At 37.6% G+C, this 22,474-nt stretch overlaps 1 protein-coding gene across 1 annotated transcript in view; it reads left to right on the forward strand.

Annotated features, from left to right (window-relative positions):
* Positions 1 to 22,471, forward strand: part of FBXL5 (F-box and leucine rich repeat protein 5) — a gene marked incomplete at its 5' end in the record, with an annotated part of 101,708 nt that extends 79,237 nt beyond the window's left edge. The window contains 2 exon segments of the mRNA XM_027770442.1: positions 12,788 to 12,936; positions 21,961 to 22,471. Of these exon segments, the coding sequence (XP_027626243.1) occupies positions 12,788 to 12,936; positions 21,961 to 22,037 (226 nt within the window).
* Positions 22,472 to 22,474: the final 3 nt, after the last annotated feature.

Here is a 22,474-nt window from a genome sequence, read left to right on the forward strand (position 1 = left end):
CCAGGCCCAGCGGCCACACGCAGGCCCGGCGGCCACGCGCAGGCCCAGGGACCACGTGCAGGCCCGGCGGCCACACGCAGGCACAGGCCGGGCAGCCACGCGCAGGCCCGGAGGCCACACGCCAGTCCCGGAGATGCAGCGGAACGCGGAGCAGAGCCCCGACCGTGCCTCACTTCTTGTTTTCCTATATGAATGCCTTTCATTTTGCTTTTTTTTGTCTGATCACATTGGCTAGGACTTTTGGTACTTTGTTTAAAAGGAAAAAAAAAGATGTTTGATCTGGGGCTGAAAAAAATGTATATTTATAATAATAGATCTAGAAATATTTTACTGGGTGCTCCAATGTTGGGTGCAAAGATATTTATTATTATTATATCTTCTTGGTGAATTACTCCTTTTTGTACCGTACAGTATTGTTTAGGCTTCTGTTTGCATGAAATCAGTTTTTCTAGCCCTTGACTTTTAATCTGTGTATGTATGCCTTTATCAGTGAGTTGTTTCTTGTAAGCAGTGTATCAAGGGCTCCTGTTTATTCATTCAACCAATCTGTGTCTTTTAACTGGAGAATTTTGCTCATTAACAGTCAAGTTTTTTGTTTGTTTGTTTGTTTGTTTGTTTTTAAAGAATATTTTATTTGGGGACCAGCAGGTGGTGTGGTGGTTAAGGTGCTGGGCACTTCCACGTGGCTGACCACGGTTCGAAGCCCGGATCAGGCAGCTTGCTTTCTGACTCTCTCTCTCTCTCTCTCTCTCTCTGTGTTTGTGTCTCTTTCTGGTTAAATGTAAAAAAAGTAAATGAATAAAAAAATAAAATGATGTATAGCAAAAAAAAAAAACCAGAACACAAAACACAATTATTTTATTTAACTTTATTTATTTATTTACTTATTTTTTAATTTGACCAGAGAAGGACAGGGAGAGAAAGTGAGAAGGCAAGCTGCCAGATTCAGAACTTGAACTGTGGTTGGCCATGAGGGAGTCCAGTGCTCCTAATTACCACACTACCTGCTGTCCCCAACACAGCAGCCAAGTTTTATTGATATTTGCAGATTTATCCCTGCCATTTTGTTAGTTGTTTTGTTTTCTCTTATTTCTATTTGTCTTTCTTTCATTTTTCTGATGTAATATTTCCTTAAGTATTTTTTAAAAAACTGGTCTAGCGTTTGTGCATTTTTCTAGTTTTTGTTTATCCGGGAATGATTTTATTTCTTCCCACTTGAGGGATAATCTTACTGAGTATAGTATTCTTAGTTGAAATTTCTTTTCTTTCAGAGTTCTAAACATGTCTCCCTATTCCTTCTTTGCCTGCATTGTTTCTGTTGAGAGGTCAGAGGTTAGTCAGGTGAGATAACCTTTTTAAGTAACTTGACATTTTTCTCTTGCCATTTTTAGGATATCGTCTTTGTCATTTTTAGGATATTGTCTTTGTCTTTTACCTTTGCCAATTTGGCTGTGATGAAACTTGGAGAGGATTTTATGTTGAATCTATTTGGTATCTTATATAGTTTCTGGATCTAGATTTCTGTGCTTCTCTCTTTTCAGATAGTATTTTATGACAGATTTTCTACACGTTTACCCTTTTCTTTGCCTTCTGGCATACCCATTATACAGCTATTTGGCCAGTTACCGGTATATAAAATTTCCCATGTTATGCTCTTTTTTTTATTAAGGTTTTTGCCATAGAACATGTGCTCCCATTGCATGGAGTGGGGGGAAAAAGAGAGAAAGTGAGAAATCACCTTTTGGAGGGATGGCATGATGGCCGAACCACAGTCTCATCTCTTCTCCATTTACCTTTCAAGATTTTGGACATGCACTTATCTGATGCGTTTCAAGCCACTGGTCTGGGACTCAAACTGCAGTCTACCATGTGGGAGTCCAGCTCCTTAACTATTACACCATAGGATTGTTCTCCTTTTTACTGATTATCTTTTTTTTGGGAGAGATTTTTGCTATAGGGTGTGTGCACTTGCCAGAAAGACAGAGAGAGACAGATAGAAAGGGAGAAATCACCCCCCCAGGGGAGATGGCCATGCTGCAATCCCTTCTCCTCCAGTGTCCTCTCTGGATCTTGGGCATGCATGCACATGCGCCTGGCGTGAGTTTAAGCCGCTGGGTCCAGGCCGCGAACCGCAGTCGACTACTTGGGAGTCCAGTGACATAGCCATTATGCTAACTGGTGGTCCCTTTTTTTTTTTTTTTTTTTTTTAAATGGCTTGAACTAAGTGAGTTTTGTCTTCAAGGTCAGATTCTTCTGTGTGGTCTAATCTGTTGTTGATACTTTCAAGAGAAAGCTTAATTGTTTTCTTCATTATTTAAAGTTCCCTTTGATTCTTTTTAAGGTATCTGTCTATTTATAGTTTTTCTCCCTGGTGTAGTGGAACAGTTTTCTCATCTCCTGGAATTGTCTGTTTTTTAATGGCATCTCATTGAAAAATGTTCAGATGAGTATTTGGAATTCTTTCTCTGACCTCTCTGTGATTTGCTGTGTTTTATCTATTGTAGGCGAGGTGTGATCTTTTCATATTTTCTTGCTTTTCTTATTTCTTCTGTCTCCATGTTGCTATTTAGTCATCTTGTAGAGTACCTACTTCCTGTAACTTTTGGAGTAGCTTCTGTGGTGCCAGGGGAGGAAGAACAGCTCTAGGTTGCTAGTGTGTACTCCTGACAAAGTAGGCCGAGGGTATTTCTTTCATTTCCTGCCCTGAAGAGAATGTGATCTGGAGCTGCTCTGGAGCCTCATTGTCTTAAAGGGATTGCTCCTTATACTTCCAAATAGAAATTGTATGTTACAGAGGTTCCTACTGTCTTTTATTTGTGCCTTGTTAGAATTGCGTTACCCCTGAGGCATTTATTAGCCTGGCTTCCCAGGGAGACACTGAGGTGGATATTTTTAGTTAGCTAGTTTAATCCTTCCCGTTGGAAGTGAAACGATGTCAGGGGGTCCTCACTATTCTCCTTCCGGTGAGTCTCAGCCTTGGTCTCTGGCATCTTGATCCTGCCGGATTCTGCAATGAGCATTGTCCAAGCTGCCTCTCACTGCCTCTGGTGGGACTTCTCGTCTCACCACATACAGTTTGTTTAGACTGTTTCTTTTTTCTTTTTTTTTTTTTTTTTAATAGATTTTGCTATAGGGCGTGTGTGCTTGCCAGAGAGACTGAGACAGAGGGATAGAAAGTGAGATATCACCTTCCCCTCTCCCCCGCCAGGTGTGGGGGGTGGTGGCCAAGCAGCAGTCCCTTCTCCATTCTCCTCTTGGGGTCTTGGGGCATGCACACATGCACCCGGTATGAGTTTTAAGCCACCAGGTCCAGGACTTGTCCCGTGGTCAACTACGTGGGAGTCCAGTGACGTAACCATTATACCATCTGCTGCCCTGTCTAGACTATTTCAAATTTGCAGTTTTAGTGATACCTCAGGCATGGGGCAATGATTGACTCCCCAGTAAATGTCTCAGCTTCCAGACCGTGGGTTTTGGCAGCTGGCTGTGCAGTAGACTTCTCAGACTCACGAATGTAGTGGTGCTCAGAGAGGGAGGAAACCGCTGCCTCCCCAGTAATTATCTCAGATCCCAGACCCTGAGGCACAGTAGTGGGACTGCCCCACTTCTGGCAAGTCGCTCAGACTTGGGGCTTCTGTGGCACCAAGGGGTGGAGGTAGCTGCTGCCTGTTTGGTGAATATCTCTGTTCCTGGACCTGAGTCTAGCAGTAGCGTCACGTCAGCCTACTGGTCTCTCTTGAGCTCGCAGCTCTAGCAGCTTTCCCGTTTTGTGAATGAAGGTAACTGCTGTATCTCTAGGGAATATCTAGCTCAGTTCCCGGGCTCTAGGTCCCAGAGGTGGGGCTGGGCCTCAGACTGCGTCTCAGACTCAGGGCTACAGTGGTACCCAGGGTGAAAGGCCAGAACCGCCTCATGGCGAATATCTGTTCCTGGACCTTGGGTCGCAGAGGTAAGACTGTGCCACAGCTTGCTGTTCTCTCAGACTTTGGGTTCCAGTGGTACCTGGGCGAAAGGCCGGACTGTCTTCCCAGCAAATATCTGAGTTCTTGGTTCCAGCAGCAAGTTGGTGTCATAACCTACCAGTCTCCCTTGAGCTTAGGGCTCTAGCGCTACCCTGGGAGAAAAGCCTGAAATGCCTTCCTGGTAAATATTTCAGTTTCTGGACCCTAGGTCCCAGCAGCAAGGGCGTTAGAGTTGGGACTTCAGTGATTCCAGGGGTGAAAGGCCAGAATTACCTCCTGACAGGTAATCTCAGGTCCCGGATCCTGGGTCCTAGACGCAAGTCTGTGCCACAGCCTGCTGGTGTCTCTCAGACTTGTGACTCCAGGGGTGCCTGGGGAGGAAGTCCAGAACTGCCTCTCTGGCAAATATTTCAATTTTTGGATCATCAGTCTAAGCAGCAGGACTTGCCTGCCAGTCTCTCTCAGATTCAGGGCTCTAGTGGCGCCCAGGCCGAAAGGCCAGAACTACCTTTCTGGTGCGTATCTCAGTGTCCGGACTCTGGATCTCAGTAGTCGGGCTGGGCCATGGCTTGCTAGTCTCGGACACTGGGCTTCAGTGGCATCTGGGGCAGGGAGGTAACTGCTGGACCAACATCTCAGTTCCCATCCCCTGAGACCGAGTTACAGGGCTGTGTGGTTTACCCCAGTGCAGCAGGTAGGGACAGCAGAGCTGGGTGCCCATTGGTGGCCACTCCTGGCAGCTTCTTCCTGAGGTGGACCTTGAAAATCTCTCAAGATGGCACATACCCTGGGGCCAGCAGGTGGTGTAGTGGTTAAGGCACTGGGCTATCACATGGCTGGCTGCAGTTTGAGTCCCTGGACTTGGTGGCTTGAAAATCCACACTGGGCACATGTGCAGGTGTGCCCAAAATCCCAGGAGGAGAATGGAGAAAAAGGAATTGCAGCCTGGACGAAACCCCTCTGGGGGTCATTTCTCACTCTTCCTCTCACCGTTTCTGTCTCTCTGCTGCTCTCTGGCAAGTACAGGCAGCTGATGGCAAAAACCTGAATTTAAAAAAAAAAGATGGTGCATACCTATACCCACACAGTGCGAAGCACTAGGGTCAGTGGCTACAGCTGTGGCTGCTGCTGTTCCCCTGCCTGTAGAGCCTAAACCTCCTGCTCTTCTGGATCCCCACAAGACAGACACGTGCACTCACGCAAACACATTCACCCTTGCACATGTTCAGTCAAGCACACGCCTACACACAGTCACTACCATTTTCCCAGGATTCTTTGATCTTGTAGTATGTCTTTTAATGATGAATTATCTCAGCTCTTATTGGAATAAAAAAATCTTTATTTCAATCTTTGATTTTAGAGAGATTTTTGCACTATATAGAATTTTAACTTTTTGTGTTTTCTATATTTTAGTACCTTCAAGATGCTCCATATTTCTTCAGTTTGTATAATTTCCAATAAGAAAGCCTATTCAGTATTCCCCCCCCCCATTTGTAGTATGTTTTTTTCTTCAGTGGATTTAATCTTTCTTTATAGCTCATTTTAATGAAGTTTGAATATGGCATGTGTTCTTTGTTATCTTGCTTATGGTTTATTGAGTTTCTTGCATCTGTGGTTTGATAGCTTTCATAACATTGGAAAAAAATGCAGCAATTCGTTTTTTCAAGTAGTTTTTCTGTCCTCCCTACTCCCTTACTGCTGTCTCTTACTGGGACTTTATCTATATTAGACTTCTTGGAATTGTTCCATAGATCACTTAAATGTATTTGTTTCTTAGGACCATTGTAATAAAATGCCATACACTGGTTAGCATGAAACAACAAATAATATTTTCACATAGTTCCAGAGGCTAGATGTCTAAAAATCAAGGTATTGGCCAAGCTATGCTCTTTCCAGAGTTTCTAAGGGAAGATCCTTCCCTAGCACTTCAGCTTCTGGCAGACTCAGGCATTGAGTTGCTTGTGATTTCATGACTCCAATCTCTGCTTATACTTTTACATGGCCACCTTCCTTTTGGGTCTGTGTATTTCTTATCTTCACATGTTAGTCTTCCTGTGTGTCTGTGTCCAGATTTCCCTCTTCTTTTAAGGATGCCATTCATATTGGATTAAGGTCCAGCCTAACACCAGCTCATCTTAACGTGATAAAATCTGTAAAGACCCTGTTTCTAACCAAAGTCACATTCAAGAAATGGGAGGGGAGGAGTACCAGGAATTCACATTTTGGGGGATGGGATTTAACTATAATAACAGGGCTTTCATTTATTTTTTTCCCTTGTTTCTTCATTTTGGCTAATCCATTATGTCTTCACAGTATCTTTTCTATAATGTCTAATCACATTCAGTGTTTCTAAATTTCAGATATTGGGTTTCATCTCTAGAAGTTTCATGATGACCCCTGTCTCTGTCCTTCTGTCTCTTCCTTCCTCTCTCTCAATACATGTGTGTGACATGTGTGTGGACACACACAAACATGTACATATACAAATATAGGAATACACACACATAAATAATACATGTAAGTGTAGAAGTCATATATAAAATAATGTGTAAATGACATATACATGAATATTTTTGTCTTTCTTGTAGCTTCTACTTTCTTTAAGTTGGTGAACATATTTTAAATAACCTGCTTTTAAAGTCATCGTTATTTACTGGTCAGTTTTTATTGATTGATACTTTTGACTTTTTGAATGTCTAGTCGTTTTTGACTAGATACCACATAATGTGAGTTAAAAACTGTTGAGTTTTGGATTTTGTTTTATTTCTTTAAAGACTGATACTTTCCAATTGCAATAACAATTACAAGTTGCATCAATTAAAGAAAAAAAAAGATTTAAAACTTTTGAATCACTACCTGATTTTCACTACTTTGATAACTTGTATACATACTCATAACTTTTTGTTTTTACAGCATGCATTTTTATAATTTTTTAAATGTTTCCTTCCCTGGTTGAGGGTAAACTGTATATTATTCATTTTGCATTTTTTTTTATGTTTTTACAGCATGCATTTTTATAATTTTTTAAATGTTTCCTTCCCTGGTTGAGGGTAAACTGTATATTCATTTTGCATTTTTTTTAAGAATTATTCTCTTTAACTTCATCCATTCCTTTATTTATTTAAAATTGACCAGAAAGGGACAGAACGAGAGAGTGAGAGACAGAGAGGGAAAGTGAGAAAGCAAGCCACCAGGTCCAGGACCTAAATCATGGTCGGCCATGTGGGAGTCTAGTGCCCCTAAACACCATGCGTACAGGCAGCTGATGGCAAAAACCTGAATTTAAAAAAAAAAGATGGTGCATACCTATACCCACACAGTGCGAAGCACTAGGGTCAGTGGCTACAGCTGTGGATGCTGCTGTTCCCCTGCCTGTAGAGCCTAAACCTCCTGCTCTTCTGGATCCCCACAAGACAGACACGTGCACTCACGCAAACACATTCACCCTTGCACATGTTCAGTCAAGCACACGCCTACACACAGTCACTACCATTTTCCCAGGATTCTTTGATCTTGTAGTATGTCTTTTAATGATGAATTATCTCAGCTCTTATTGGAATAAAAAAATCTTTATTTCAATCTTTGATTTTAGAGAGATTTTTGCACTATATAGAATTTTAACTTTTTGTGTTTTCTATATTTTAGTACCTTCAAGATGCTCCATATTTCTTCAGTTTGTATAATTTCCAATAAGAAAGCCTATTCAGTATTCCCCCCCCCCATTTGTAGTATGTTTTTTTCTTCAGTGGATTTAATCTTTCTTTATAGCTCATTTTAATGAAGTTTGAATATGGCATGTGTTCTTTGTTATCTTGCTTATGGTTTATTGAGTTTCTTGCATCTGTGGTTTGATAGCTTTCATAACATTGGAAAAAAATGCAGCAATTCGTTTTTTCAAGTAGTTTTTCTGTCCTCCCTACTCCCTTACTGCTGTCTCTTACTGGGACTTTATCTATATTAGACTTCTTGGAATTGTTCCATAGATCACTTAAATGTATTTGTTTCTTAGGACCATTGTAATAAAATGCCATACACTGGTTAGCATGAAACAACAAATAATATTTTCACATAGTTCCAGAGGCTAGATGTCTAAAAATCAAGGTATTGGCCAAGCTATGCTCTTTCCAGAGTTTCTAAGGGAAGATCCTTCCCTAGCACTTCAGCTTCTGGCAGACTCAGGCATTGAGTTGCTTGTGATTTCATGACTCCAATCTCTGCTTATACTTTTACATGGCCACCTTCCTTTTGGGTCTGTGTATTTCTTATCTTCACATGTTAGTCTTCCTGTGTGTCTGTGTCCAGATTTCCCTCTTCTTTTAAGGATGCCATTCATATTGGATTAAGGTCCAGCCTAACACCAGCTCATCTTAACGTGATAAAATCTGTAAAGACCCTGTTTCTAACCAAAGTCACATTCAAGAAATGGGAGGGGAGGAGTACCAGGAATTCACATTTTGGGGGATGGGATTTAACTATAATAACAGGGCTTTCATTTATTTTTTTCCCTTGTTTCTTCATTTTGGCTAATCCATTATGTCTTCACAGTATCTTTTCTATAATGTCTAATCACATTCAGTGTTTCTAAATTTCAGATATTGGGTTTCATCTCTAGAAGTTTCATGATGACCCCTGTCTCTGTCCTTCTGTCTCTTCCTTCCTCTCTCTCAATACATGTGTGTGACATGTGTGTGGACACACACAAACATGTACATATACAAATATAGGAATACACACACATAAATAATACATGTAAGTGTAGAAGTCATATATAAAATAATGTGTAAATGACATATACATGAATATTTTTGTCTTTCTTGTAGCTTCTACTTTCTTTAAGTTGGTGAACATATTTTAAATAACCTGCTTTTAAAGTCATCGTTATTTACTGGTCAGTTTTTATTGATTGATACTTTTGACTTTTTGAATGTCTAGTCGTTTTTGACTAGATACCACATAATGTGAGTTAAAAACTGTTGAGTTTTGGATTTTGTTTTATTTCTTTAAAGACTGATACTTTCCAATTGCAATAACAATTACAAGTTGCATCAATTAAAGAAAAAAAAAGATTTAAAACTTTTGAATCACTACCTGATTTTCACTACTTTGATAACTTGTATACATACTCATAACTTTTTGTTTTTACAGCATGCATTTTTATAATTTTTTAAATGTTTCCTTCCCTGGTTGAGGGTAAACTGTATATTCATTTTGCATTTTTTTTAAGAATTATTCTCTTTAACTTCATCCATTCCTTTATTTATTTAAAATTGACCAGAAAGGGACAGAACGAGAGAGTGAGAGACAGAGAGGGAAAGTGAGAAAGCAAGCCACCAGGTCCAGGACCTAAATCATGGTCGGCCATGTGGGAGTCTAGTGCCCCTAAACACCATGCCACCTTCTGGCCCCTCATTTTGCATTTTTTTTTTTTGGAGAGGTTTTCACTATAGGGTGTGTGTGCTCGCCAGACAGACAGAAAGAGACATAGAGACAGAAAGCGAGAGATCACCCCCCAGGGGGGATGGTCACGCCGCAATCCCTTCTCCTCCATCCTCCTCTCGGGATCTTGGGCGCACATGCACACGCACACGCGCCCAGCGTGAGATTTAAGCCACCAGGTCCAGGATGCGAACTGTGGTTGACTACGTGGGAGTCCAGAGACATAGCCATTACACTAACTGCTGGTTCCCTCATTTTGCATTTTATTGTTTAAGCCTTTGCCTAGTTGAGTTAGTCATTGGCCATAAGACATAGAGTGGCCTAGAATAACTTTTCTTCTTATTACTCCTTTGCCTAAACCTTCTATTGAGCCCTGTTGTCCTTTGCTTTCCTCTGCAATTTATTTCTTTTTACCTTCCTTAAATTTCTTGCTCTTTACTTCCTTGTATTCTTACCATGGCCAAAAACAATTTAAAAATTAAAAAAAAAAAGCAATGAATGGATAAATGTATCCCCACATATAAGCATGTAGATTATACCCCCTATCTAGTCATATTCAGATGTTTTCTTGCCCCCAAAGTACCATGTTTCTCTTGTCTTTAGTTATTGTATTTGCACTTTTTGTAACATACATTACTGGTTGACTTCTGTTTGTCAGTTCTTTGAGTTTCACTTAAAGGAAATTTTTTATGATCACTCAAGGTCTTTCTGTGTATTCCCAGGAGGGCATGTAATTGCTTATTTACTTTTAAACATTTTGATTTCCTACTTAGCTCAGTAAGGCTAATGACTGTACAGATAGTTACTTAAGTGTACCTGTGATATCAATTTTATATTTCATGTGGTTTGTCCCTATGTGCTGAAAAAGTAAGTTTTAGAACATGAACCAATCTTTGCATTGGGATGTCTTCTGAGGTCTTTTAGACTGTTAAAACACATATTTTTGTTTATATATTGAGGTCATTGGAAAAGTAATGGTATTTTTCCATGCAAATATGCATCATGACTTTTCCAAAGTCCCTATATATAGATATATAAATATATGTAAATATATAACTAATAAATATATATCCTGAAAAATCTCTTCATATATAATATATAAAATATTATATGTTATTATGTATATAATAATATATTTGCCTTTGCTTAATTTAATTTGCCCAGAGAAAGACAGACAGAGGAGGAGAATGAGAACGAAATCTGCCAGATCTGGGACTCAACTGCAGTTAGCCATGTGGGAGTCCAGCACCTTTAACCACCATGTCACCTGCTGGCCCCACCATGAAGTTCTTAACTGTTACTTTTGTTAACTTAAAAGTCCATAGTGTTGTGGGAACCAGCAGTTAGCATAATGGCTATGTCGCTGGACTCCCATGTAGTTGAACCGGGTTCGGGTCCGGTGGCTTAAAACTCACGTTGGGCGCTTGTGCGTGCATGCCCAAGATCCCGAGAGGAGAATGGAGGAGAAGGGATTGTGGCGTGACCATCCCCTCTGGGGGGTGATTTCTCGCTTTCTGTCTCTATGTCTCTCTCTGTCTGGCGAGCACACGTGCCCTATAGCGAAAATCTCTCCAAAAAAAAAAGAGAAAAAAAAAGTCCATAGTGTTGTGAGAAATTTGTGAATTAAAAAAAAAAAAAGAGTTTTATAAAAATCAAAATACAGAGGAAATGTGTGTTTAAATTTTTCATGGAATTTAGCTTCTTGATAAGCTGCTTTTATAGATTGATTTCCTTTTTTAACATGCAATAACAAAACTACAGTCGACCCTCCTAATCTTTACCATTTAGTATTCTCACTAAATGTATCAAGCAATATTTCCAAAATTATTTCTAGTCTCATTTAGTAGTTTACCCATGTTTTACCTAACATTATTTCCTTATTTTCATAAACGAATCATGTTAGTTTTTCTTAACTAAATCTATTCTATTAGTTTCTTGACATCCCTTTTGTGTTTCCAGTTCTCCCAAGTTATAATATTGTTTTAATCATTACCACTAGGTTGTCAGAAAACTTATGACATATTTTTCTGTTTTTTCCTATGCAAAAATGCATCATGACTTTCCCAGCAATCCAATATATAGACAGTTAATGTTCTTAATTTTTTTTGATAATTTTTAACTCTACCATTTATCATTTGAGCCACCATCTCATTTTATCCTATTTCTATAAGTGTTTTTAATTTTCAGTGGTGTGTCATCAGGTTTTTTTTTTTAGTTGAAAAGTAACTCATGTAGTATAGAATTCACCTTTTAGAAAAGCATATCATTTGGAGGCCAGCAGATGGCATAGTGGTTACATTGCTGGACTCCCACATGGCTGACCACAGTTTGAGTCCTGGACCTGGTAGCTTGAAACTTAGATTGGGTGCATGTACGTGCCTAAGATCTCAGGTGAAGAAAGAAGTGATTATGGTGTGGCCACCCCTTCTGAGGGGCAGGGATTTCTCACTTTCCCTCTCACTGTCTCTGTCTGTCTGTCTCTCTCTCTCTCCATGAGGAGCGCAGAGGCCCTAAGGCAAAAACCACTAAAACAAACAAACAAACAAAAACCGATACAATTCAGTGATTTTTCTTTTATTTGCAAGGTTGTGCATTCATTACCACTGTACTTCCTTACTTCCAGTCTCTGGTAGCTACTAATTTCTCTTCTGTCTCTGGATTTATTTCTTCTGGAATAATAATGTTAACAGAATCATACATACAATATAGTGAAATGATACAATGTGGCCTTTTGTATCTTTTTTCACTTAACATAATATTTTCAAGATTTACGAATATCATAGCATAGCGTGTCAGTACTTTATGACTGCATACTATTTAATTGCATGAATATATCATGTTTTATTTATTAATTCATCAGTCTGGGAACATTTAGGCTATTTGTGCTTTTTGACTATTTTGAATATTACTGTGAACATAAAATGAGTTTTGTGTGAATGTATGTTTTCAGTTCTTTAGGAGAGGAATTAACAGGTCATATGGTTTGTCTATAATTTTTTGAGGAAATGCCAATATAATCATTAGGTTTAACATATCAATGATCTTGATAATTTTACTTTGACAACCTGATAGAAAAATGAACATTACAGCTCAAGGGTTTAGTACTTCCTTTCTCTAAGAATTGTGTTACTGTAAGGTTCTTATGAAGAAAATTTCATATAGACGTCTCTATTGAGTGTCTTTAGTAAAAATGTAGAAAGTTTTCCTAAACTAAATGTATATCTACCTAAGGATGAAGTTGGTATCAGTGTTTTATAGAAAGTCTTAAATTTACTGATTACCAAATGAAAAGTATGTACAGTAGTGGTCCGCTGGGCCATAGGAGTACGTAAGTTTTCATTGATTGCTATATTCTAATTGTTGGGTTATTATTGTTATTATTTTAACAGGGTTTTGACTCTGGGAGGAGGGCTGCCTTATTTGGAGCACCTTAATCTCTCTGGCTGTCTTACTGTAACTGGTGCAGGCCTGCAGGATTTGGTTTCAGCATGCCCGTCCCTAAATGATGAGTACTTTTACTACTGTGACAACATAAACGGTAATGCCTTTCAACAGTGAGATAAATTTTGAAGGACTTGATATAGGAATCTTTACCAGTTCTAATCATTTTTATATATTCTAATTAGTTTTCTAAATTTCTAATTACAGAACTGTTTTACTCTCAAATTTAGTCCTTTAATTTGATAAAATAAAAAACCCACATTTTTATTAACTTCTTGAAAGGTAAGTTTTTCTTGCTGATAGGTAGTTCAGATACTCATTTTGCCAGTTTGCTTAGGCATTTAATAGTTTATTCATTAAAAAATGGCAAGTTGTTACAGAAATACTAAAATTCTTATAAAATTTGGGTGAATTCCTCTTGAGTGTTGTGGCACTCATTAACAATTTAGAAGTGTTGTTCTAAATATTGTACATTCATTTCTGAGGGATGATAGACTAATTTTTCTTGTGGGGCAGCTTTATTAAATGCCAGTAGAAAAAGGAGAACTTTGATAATGTGAACACTAGGATTTGGGGTGTGGTTCCTGATAAATCTCACTGAAGATTGACAAGAAGTTGAGATAATATAATATACATGACTAAAATTCCTGTAGTATTTTGGGAATTAATTTTTGAAGCTACTTTGAAAAATTATCATATAAATATATCTTGGCTTTATTTTATTTTCTCAACAATGGACCTGTTGAATATGCCTTTCGATAGTCATTGTTAGAGACTGAATTTCTCAGAATCATAAAAGTTCTTTCTCAGTTATTGGTAAGCAAATCAAGTTCCTGTGTTTAGGGCTGGAAAAAAATTTAGATGGCTCAGAACCGTTATGTACCTGTATTTTTCCTTTTTGGATTAATTTTTTCTTCTGAGAGAGAGAGAGAGAGCGAGCGAGCGATAGACAGACTGCTGCAGGGGTTCTTGTCACCCCATGATTCCCTCTGCCCACCGTCCAGCTAGCCAGGGTCACTGGGGTGCCTGGACCCAAACTGTGAACCTTCTAATGTGGTTCTGTATTGTGCAATGATGTTGCTTTAATGCCTACATCACCTGCACCTGTCTTTCCATACCATATATTGTCATTTTTAAAAGGTTTTATTTATTCATTTCTTACATGAGAAAGAGAGACAGTGTCAGAGACAGTCATCCCCAAGGGGGTTCTCATGTTGCAATTTACCTAGTCTCAGCCATACTGGATCATAGGCACACACATGTGCTTAGGGAGGTTCTGGAATGTGAACCCAGGACCTTTCCCATGTGGATCTAGTTGTGTCACTGCTGAGCCACTGTTGTCTTTGAGGGCCTCGTTCACCTTAAGATGACAGGAAGATTAACTCAAGCACAACAATTAGCCTGAGCCAGAAAGGCAAGAGGGAGGAATGACGTAGCATGAGGTAGAGGAGTTAGCAAACTTGCTATTTCTCGGAGTATATGTGAGGAGATAGGAGATCACAGTTCACTTTTCTGAACTCACGTTATTATGCTGGGGATGACCTGCCATGTTTCTGATATATCAGCATTAAATTGGAGCATTTCATTTTTTTTAACTTAATGTTGCCCTCAGTATATAATCAAAGAATGATAAAAATGAATGTCATTTAGTTGCAACCTGCTCAGTTTATAAACAAAGCGTGATTGATACAGTGAAGCAGTTACTTTATAAATGTAGTAGGTTTGAGAAGGAAGCTTTTTGTTTTTTAGCAAAAAAGTTACGTATTGTACCATAAGTGTTTTACTTCCTCAGTCTTATAAGACATAAAGTCTATTCAATAAGCAATTTTTTAAAGTAAGGAAAGCATTTTATATGTTACACTTGAATTGTCCACATTGATTTCCGTGTAGGTTATGCTTGGGAATAAATCCTAGATCCTAACTTGTTATATTTATTTTGGGGTATATTGGGAGAGATATTTGATTTTATTTCATTTTAATGAACTTCTTGAAATAATTTAGATGTTAGGATAAAGTAACAAACAATCTTTTTACTGTTAGTATTCTTTTCATCAAAACTCGTTTTGAATATTAATTATTAAAGTTATTCAAAGAACTTGTTATATTCCTTTGGTTAGATACAAGTTTTTTTGATAAATGATAATTTTCAATAAATAAATTTTAATGATGATATCCAACTTTGAAAGATTTGAAATTGTAGTGCTTGCATAATCCAGTATGAAGTCTCTTTTTATAGCTTGTTAATATTTGATTTGGGAGAAATGAAATTCCTTTATTTGGGCAACTTATTAATAACTCATGTTCAGAGTTGTAGCTAGTTGTTCTTAAAGCAATGATCTAATCTAACCTTTTAATGAAAGGATATATGGACGTAAATATTAGAATAAAGTTGCATTATATCCAGTTTAGTAAGGAAATGCTGTTGATCCAATATCCGTCAGAACATCTTAGCTTTTACAGTAAATATTTAGTGAATTCTTGGAGTACCCTTCTTATTTCTGAAGGTAGTCAATGTGTTTAAACACATTAGTCTTCAAATAATAAGAAAGTATATTAGATGACATATGTGTATGTGTATATATGTGTGTATATATATGTGTGTGTGTATACATTATATATATATATATATATTTTTAAATAATTATTTAATTTGATTTATTATTATTATTATTATTTTTAATTTGACCAGAGAGTGAGGGAAAGTGAGAAAGTAAGCCACCAGGTCTGGAACTCGAACCACATTCAGCCGTGTGGGAGTCTAGTGCCTTACCCACCATGCCACGGACATGGCGCTGACATTTTATCTTAAATATTTAAGAGGAATATTTAACTAAAAATGTATTTTGTTAAAAGAAAGTCTAGTAATTATCTACTAGATTACTAACTAAAAGAAGTAAATATTGATGAATATTAGTCTTTACCTAAATAATAAATGGTAAGTAAAGCAGAATTGTTTGTTTTCTAAGCACAGGCATATTTTGGAGATGAGTTAGCAATGAGATATTCAAACAAAACCACTTTGAGAAGACACTGATAAAAATGCATATTTTGATTCTTCATAACCTTTCAATTTATCTGATTGGTAAAGATTTGAATGTAAAAGATGGCTTCTTAGGCATAACATTAAAAAATGATCATTTAAGTAGAGTTAAATAGCATGACTTAACTTGAGAGCACTGAAGAACAATTGAACAATGATAGCAAATAAACATTACTGATTTACATTTTAGTGTATGTGTAATTTATGAATGACGATAGATTAGTTCAGTTATGAAGGTGATTCAGTCTCAGATGATTTGCTTTCTTATGTTTCAAATTTAAGATAAAGAGGAACGAAAGGTAAGTGAAGGTAAGTGCAGATATGTAACATAAGTAATATACTTAAAACCCAAGAAAAACAAATAATTCAGTAACACAACTTTGGGGAAATAATAGCTAACTTTGTAATTTTTTAATTTAATGATTAGTCTTTCTTACAAAACTTTTTACCATGCATTTATAGATTTTATTTAATGTTTATATTCTATTTTCCTTTTTCATTATTTTTTAATGTAATTTTGCCCTCATATGTTGAAACCTTTTGGATTCACTATCCTATGTTGAGATAGAAGTTTGCCGGTGACATCAAATAAATATATAAAGAGAACTAATTTCGGTGCTAGGGAAATTGTTATTGTTCCATTTCCTACAATGTGAAACTATTTTTAAAACAGTGGCTATTTTCACTTTTGCTTTGCCCTGGGCCTTCACAGAATAAAATCCCTTGAAATAGATGCTATACTTTTATGGATTATTAAGATTAGATACCAATAACTGGAGTTATTGACCATAGAATATGTCTTAATGCTAAGCAAAGTAAGTCAGACCATGAAAGAAAGGCACTGTATGTCCCCACTTAATATATACTGAGTGTCTGCACTCTATGGGAGTAACCAAAAGATTGGAAGGTATAAAAGCAAGGAGAACAACTGTGGATTCCAGAGTCTGTGGGAGAGAGTGGGAAACGAGGAGGGTGGGAGGGAGGAAATGTAGGGGGAAAAAAAAGTTTAATGGACACAAAATGAAAGATTATCTGTTGAGGATAATTTGTATAATAATACCTTTGAATGGACTAATAGACAGTATATCATGCTGGGAACATTCACTTTGTATGCTATGAAGATACACAGTGACTGTAAAAAATAAATGAGAAAATAAAAAGAGAAAGAATATGGTTGTAGTTTTGAGGCAATTCTTTGCAATTTTTTTTAAGATAGATTTTTACTGTAGGGCATGTGTGCTTGCCAGAGAGACAGAGACAGACAGAAAGTGAGAAATCACCCCACAGGGGGGATTGCCACATCGAAATCCCTTCTCCATTCTCCTCTCCGGGTTTTGGGTATGCTCACACATGCACCCAGCATGGGTTTTAAGCCACCGGATCCAGGACTTGAACTGTGCTTGACTACATGGGAGTCCAGCGATGTAACCATTCTATCATATGATGATCCCTTTATTTGCAAAATTGAACCCATATATATATATATATATATGGATTCCTTCCTTCACATACTTAGAATCCCTGTGAAACGAAGATATTCTAGTATGTATTTGAATGATGGGGCATATTTTAATAAGTCAGTAGAAACAAGAACCTTGTTTTGTAGCGTATAAATAAGATGATGATGACAGCAGGATTATGTTACCTTCCTATATAATACAAGAAGTCTTCTCAAAGTTGGTGGAAAATATATATTATGAAAAAACATGCATGGATTTCAATTTTTTTGCATCAAAAAACATTTTATTTCCATTTTTCTATGAATTTTCTGAAAGAAGTCCCCTCATCTAGGGTGTAGATTTTTTCCTCTACATATTTCTTTCCTTGTTATTCCTACCAGTATCCCTTAGGCTTAAAGAGCAGACTCACCCAGGTTCTAGGCTAGCCATGGTACCCTAGTCTTTTGTGGATATTGGTGACAGGCTGTATATGTAGTGTCTGGACAGATGTAAATCTTTAGGAAAATAGCTTCCCATGACCCAAATACTCCTTTGAGGTTCTCTTTCACTGTTTTCCCCTTACAAGCCAATTACAGATTTCACTTCCGTTCTTTCTAGCCATTATTTATGATTTTTTTCCCTAGGATAACATTTTTTTCCTTGCCTTTCTGTCCTTTTGAAATAAATAGAAATATATTGGGACCAGCAGTTGGCATAATGGCTATGTCGCTAGACTCCCATGTAGTCGACCGCAGTTTGAGTCCCAGACCTGGTGGCTTAAACTCATGCCGGGCATGTGTGCGTGCATGCCCAAGATCCCAGGCGGAGAATGGAGGAGAAGGGATTGCAGTGTGGCCATCCCCCTGGGGGGTGATTTCTCGCTTTCTGTCTCTCTACCTCTCTCTATCTGTCTGGCGAGCGCATGCGCCCTATAGCAAAAACCTCTCCAAAAAAAGAAAAGTAGAAATATAGACATCTTGAATTATTTTAGGAAATTTCAATTTGGAAAATTGTGAAATTTTTATGTCTCCTCTAATTTTCTACTTTTGTAAAATTTAGAATAGAATTACATATCACTGAAATAAAAATCAGATACATTTTGACAAAAAACAGTAATTCAGACATTTCATCACAGCCTACATGTCAGGGCAAGGGGATGGTAGTGAGGCAGAGGAAAGGCATTAGGGGTAAAACAGTAACGTGTGTAAAGGGTGAAGACAGACAAAAAGGAAAGGTAGGAGTCTGGGTGGTAGATAGTAGTAAAACTGGAAATGCATTCAAAAGGAAAACCTGGTTAAGGGTTGGCAGTGGGAGAAAAGTTTCAAATCATAGGATTCCTTATCAAAACATTTCTAAAATAATACGAGAGATCTTCAAAAAGTTCATGGAAAATGCATATTAAAACCAGTGCATGGGAGGCCTGCATATTGCATAGTGGTTAAGGCGCTGGACTCCCACATGGCCGACCACAGTTCAAGTCTTGGGCCTGGCAGCTTGAAAACCTTGCTGGGTACGTGTGCACCCAAAATCCCAGGAGAATGGAGAAAAAGGTATTGCATTGTCGCCATCCCCTTGGGGATGATTTTCACTTTACCTCTCACTGTCTCTCTTTTCTGTCTCTAGAGAGTGCATGTGCCCTATGGCAGAAACCTTAAAAAAAAAAAAAAAACAAACAAGGGACTCCCATGTAGTCAACCGCGGTTCGCGTCCCGGACCTGGTGACTTAAAACTCACGCCGGGCGCATGTGCGTGCGTGCCCAAGATCCCGAGAGGAGAATGGAGGAGAAGGGATTGCAGCATGGCCAATCCCCCCTGGGGGTGTGATTTCTCGCTTTCTGTCTCTGTCTCTCTCTGTCTGTCTGGTGAGCGCACTCTGTCTCTCTCTGTCTGTCTGGTGAGCGCCCGGGCCCGTAAGCAAAAACCCTTTCCAAAGGAAAAAAAAAAAATCCCCCAAAAACAGAAAACAAACTGTGCATGGATTTTATGGGTTTCTTTTTTCCACCTAAATAGATTAATGTTTTAATTGTAATTTTCCTTGAAAATACTGTTATTTTGACCTTACGGTTAAGATGACTAACAATTGTGGGACCAGCAAATGGCATAATGGCTACGTCGCTGTACTCCCGTGTAGTCAGCCACAGTTTGAGTCCCGGACCCAGTTGCATAAACTCAAGCTGGGCATGTGTGCGTACATGCCCAAGATCTCTTAGAGGAGAATGGAGGAGAAGGGATTGCGGCGTGGCCATCCCCCCGGGGGGTGATTTCTCACTTTCTGGCGAGTGCAGGCGGCGGCGCGGCCCCATTCACAAACCCCCCCCCCAAAAAAAAAAAAAAAAACACCAAGATGACTAACAATTGTATCTTATTTTAAACATGATATTTACAAGATGCTACTTTCTACATTTTAAATATTTGTATATTTAACTTTTCATTTAAAGACAAAATAGATTTTAATGTTGATTAAATATGATTAAATAAAAATGAAAAAGAAAAATTACCACAAGGTAATTCAATTTTATATTTATTTATTTCTTCCATGAAGGAGAGAAGGGCACTTTTCATGGCATGATCCACCCTTAGCCAGTTTGGGTTATGGACATGCCTGTATGTATTGAGGATAGTCTGGCCCCAGTTTTAAACTTTTTATTGTGAAAAATTAAAAAAATATAAACGTAGAATAATATAATAAACCCTCAGGTACCTTCTGTTTCAGCAGTTATAAACTGTGGCTAGTCTAATCTATACTGTCAATTCCCATACCTGTTCTCCCATTAATTTGAAGTTAATCCCAGGCATTATATCGATTTTTAAATTAACTATACTGACTTGAAAATAAGTGAAATGATAAGCTATCTCAGTTCTATATATGTGTAAAGTTCATTATTTTCTCTGACTTAAAGATGCATTGTTGTTTCCATAGTGATATATATATATATATATATGCACATTGTACTTCAATTTGACTATCCTAAAAATTTGACATTAGTATTTTATATATGTCACCCCATGAATACAAGGAAAGATTATTAGGTTGTCAGAAAAGTTATGATATATTTTCTATGCAAAAATGTGTCATGACTTCCCCAACAACCCAATACATTTCTGGAAATAAGTGTATTCTTTGTGTTCAGTTGCAAATCATTACAGTAATCTTACCTTGTCTGCATGGGGTACTTCCCAGGTCCTCCAGCTAATGTCATTTTAAGAGGAAATGGATAAGCGCTTGTTCTCTCTGTCCTCTTTATCTTCTTTCCCTCTTTCTTCCCTCCCACTTGCCTTTTCTTCCTACTCTCTGTGGATACAAGATAGCTATCTACAGACCAGGAAGAGTGACCTCACCAGGCCCTGATCTTGGGAACTATGGATAGTAGTAAACACTGTATATGATTTCCCCCCCATACTTACATTCCTGTGATAAAATTTAATTTATACACTAGGCACAATCAGAGACAACAATGACTAATAAAATAGAATAATTGTAACTGTGAAGTATAACAAGTTATGTGAATATGGTCTGCCTGTTTCGAGACACCTTATTGACTGTACTGCAGGCAGCTGAACCCTTGGAAAGCGAAATAGTAGATAAGGGGGCTACTGTATATTGTTATGGTGGTATTAGATAGTTGCCTTCTTTTGTAGTGGAGTGCTACTTTAAAAACAAAGTAAGTTAAAATCTATTGCCAAAATCACATTAGAAATCACTCCAGAGTACTGTGTTGCAATCTTTTTGTTTTATTCTGCAGTGAAATTATATTTCATGTATTTTTTTCACTTCTTACTGTCCTTATATATATATCACAATTTCAAGTATTTTGGTTCTGGTTTATATGTACAGGACTACTATTACTGTTCTCTATTTGTTCATGGTACACATATATTGAAAGACTTCAATAAAATTGAAACAGCCTTTTCAGTATTTGCCTGCCTTTATGAAAACTGTCATTCATCCAAAGTACTAACATTTGAATATGTATTATGAGACTTCTTTGGTATTTTCTAGTTCTCGGCTCTATTCTCTAATTGGTCTTTTTATCTAGTATCTGGGTAGCATAATGCGACCGGAATAAAATGTCAGTTTTCCACAAACATTTTATTGTTATTCTTTGTAAGTGAATCATAGTTTTTATTATACCCTAGATAACATTTTTTAATCATTCATTATATACTTAATTTAGGAAAATAATCTAATTCTACTGTACATTTTTGGGGCTTACATGTTAAAGATATGAGAAACATGCCAAGTCTACGTCTGTAGTTTATTATAATAGCTCAGTACTGATTCTTTAGCTGATCTAGTGCAGATTGGGCTGTTTTTGCCCTAGTTATATTTTTAGGAATGATAGCCATATCGTATTGTGAGAATTTGTTAGGTTAGTTTTGCTTGTGTGGATGGTCTCCTTTTCTTCTTGAATTTTTATTTTCTAAGATTGTTGTCAAAAAATTACTTCTTTCCCTTCTTTCATAGACCTTTTAGACTGCAAAGTATATATTAGTTAAAATCACACTGTCTGAATAACCTTATATATTCTTTGTGACATTTTACTTACATGATATATGTACTGCTTTTTATCTCCTTTGAAAAAAATATCTTGATGTGATCTCTAAGAAATTCCTCCTTTCACATTTTTCTGTTTTCATACAGGTCCTCATGCTGATACCGCCAGTGGATGCCAGAATTTGCAGTGTGGTTTTCGAGCCTGCTGCCGCTCTGGTGAATGACCCTTGACTTCTGACCTTTGTCTACTTCATTTAGCTGAGCAGGCTTCCTTTCATGCACTTTACTGACAGCACATTTCTTGTGTTAACCATCCCTTTTTGTGTGTGACTTGTTTTGGCCCCATTTCTTACAGCCTCAGAAATCTTAATTTACCAGTGAATTGTACAGTGTTGCTTCTTTCCAAATTTTATTTTTGTTTGAGAAAGGGATTTGATCTTTTCATAAGAATGAAAGCAGTCTCATCAGATCTCTTTTAAATGAAATACTTTGGGAAGAATGTCACTAATGCCGTTTAAAGTGTTTTAGGTTATTTTGAGTTTGAAAGTCAGTGGGGGTTATTGGTTCTCTTTTTAAACACTGTACCGAGCTTTGCAGATCTTTGCGGACATTTTGAAGTTTTATTTTTAAAGACTGCACATTTTGGAAACTAACTCTTTCC

Source organism: Tupaia chinensis, unplaced genomic scaffold (genome assembly GCF_000334495.1).
Source record: "Tupaia chinensis unplaced genomic scaffold, TupChi_1.0 Scaffold000138_1, whole genome shotgun sequence".
NCBI lineage: Eukaryota > Metazoa > Chordata > Mammalia > Scandentia > Tupaiidae > Tupaia > Tupaia belangeri.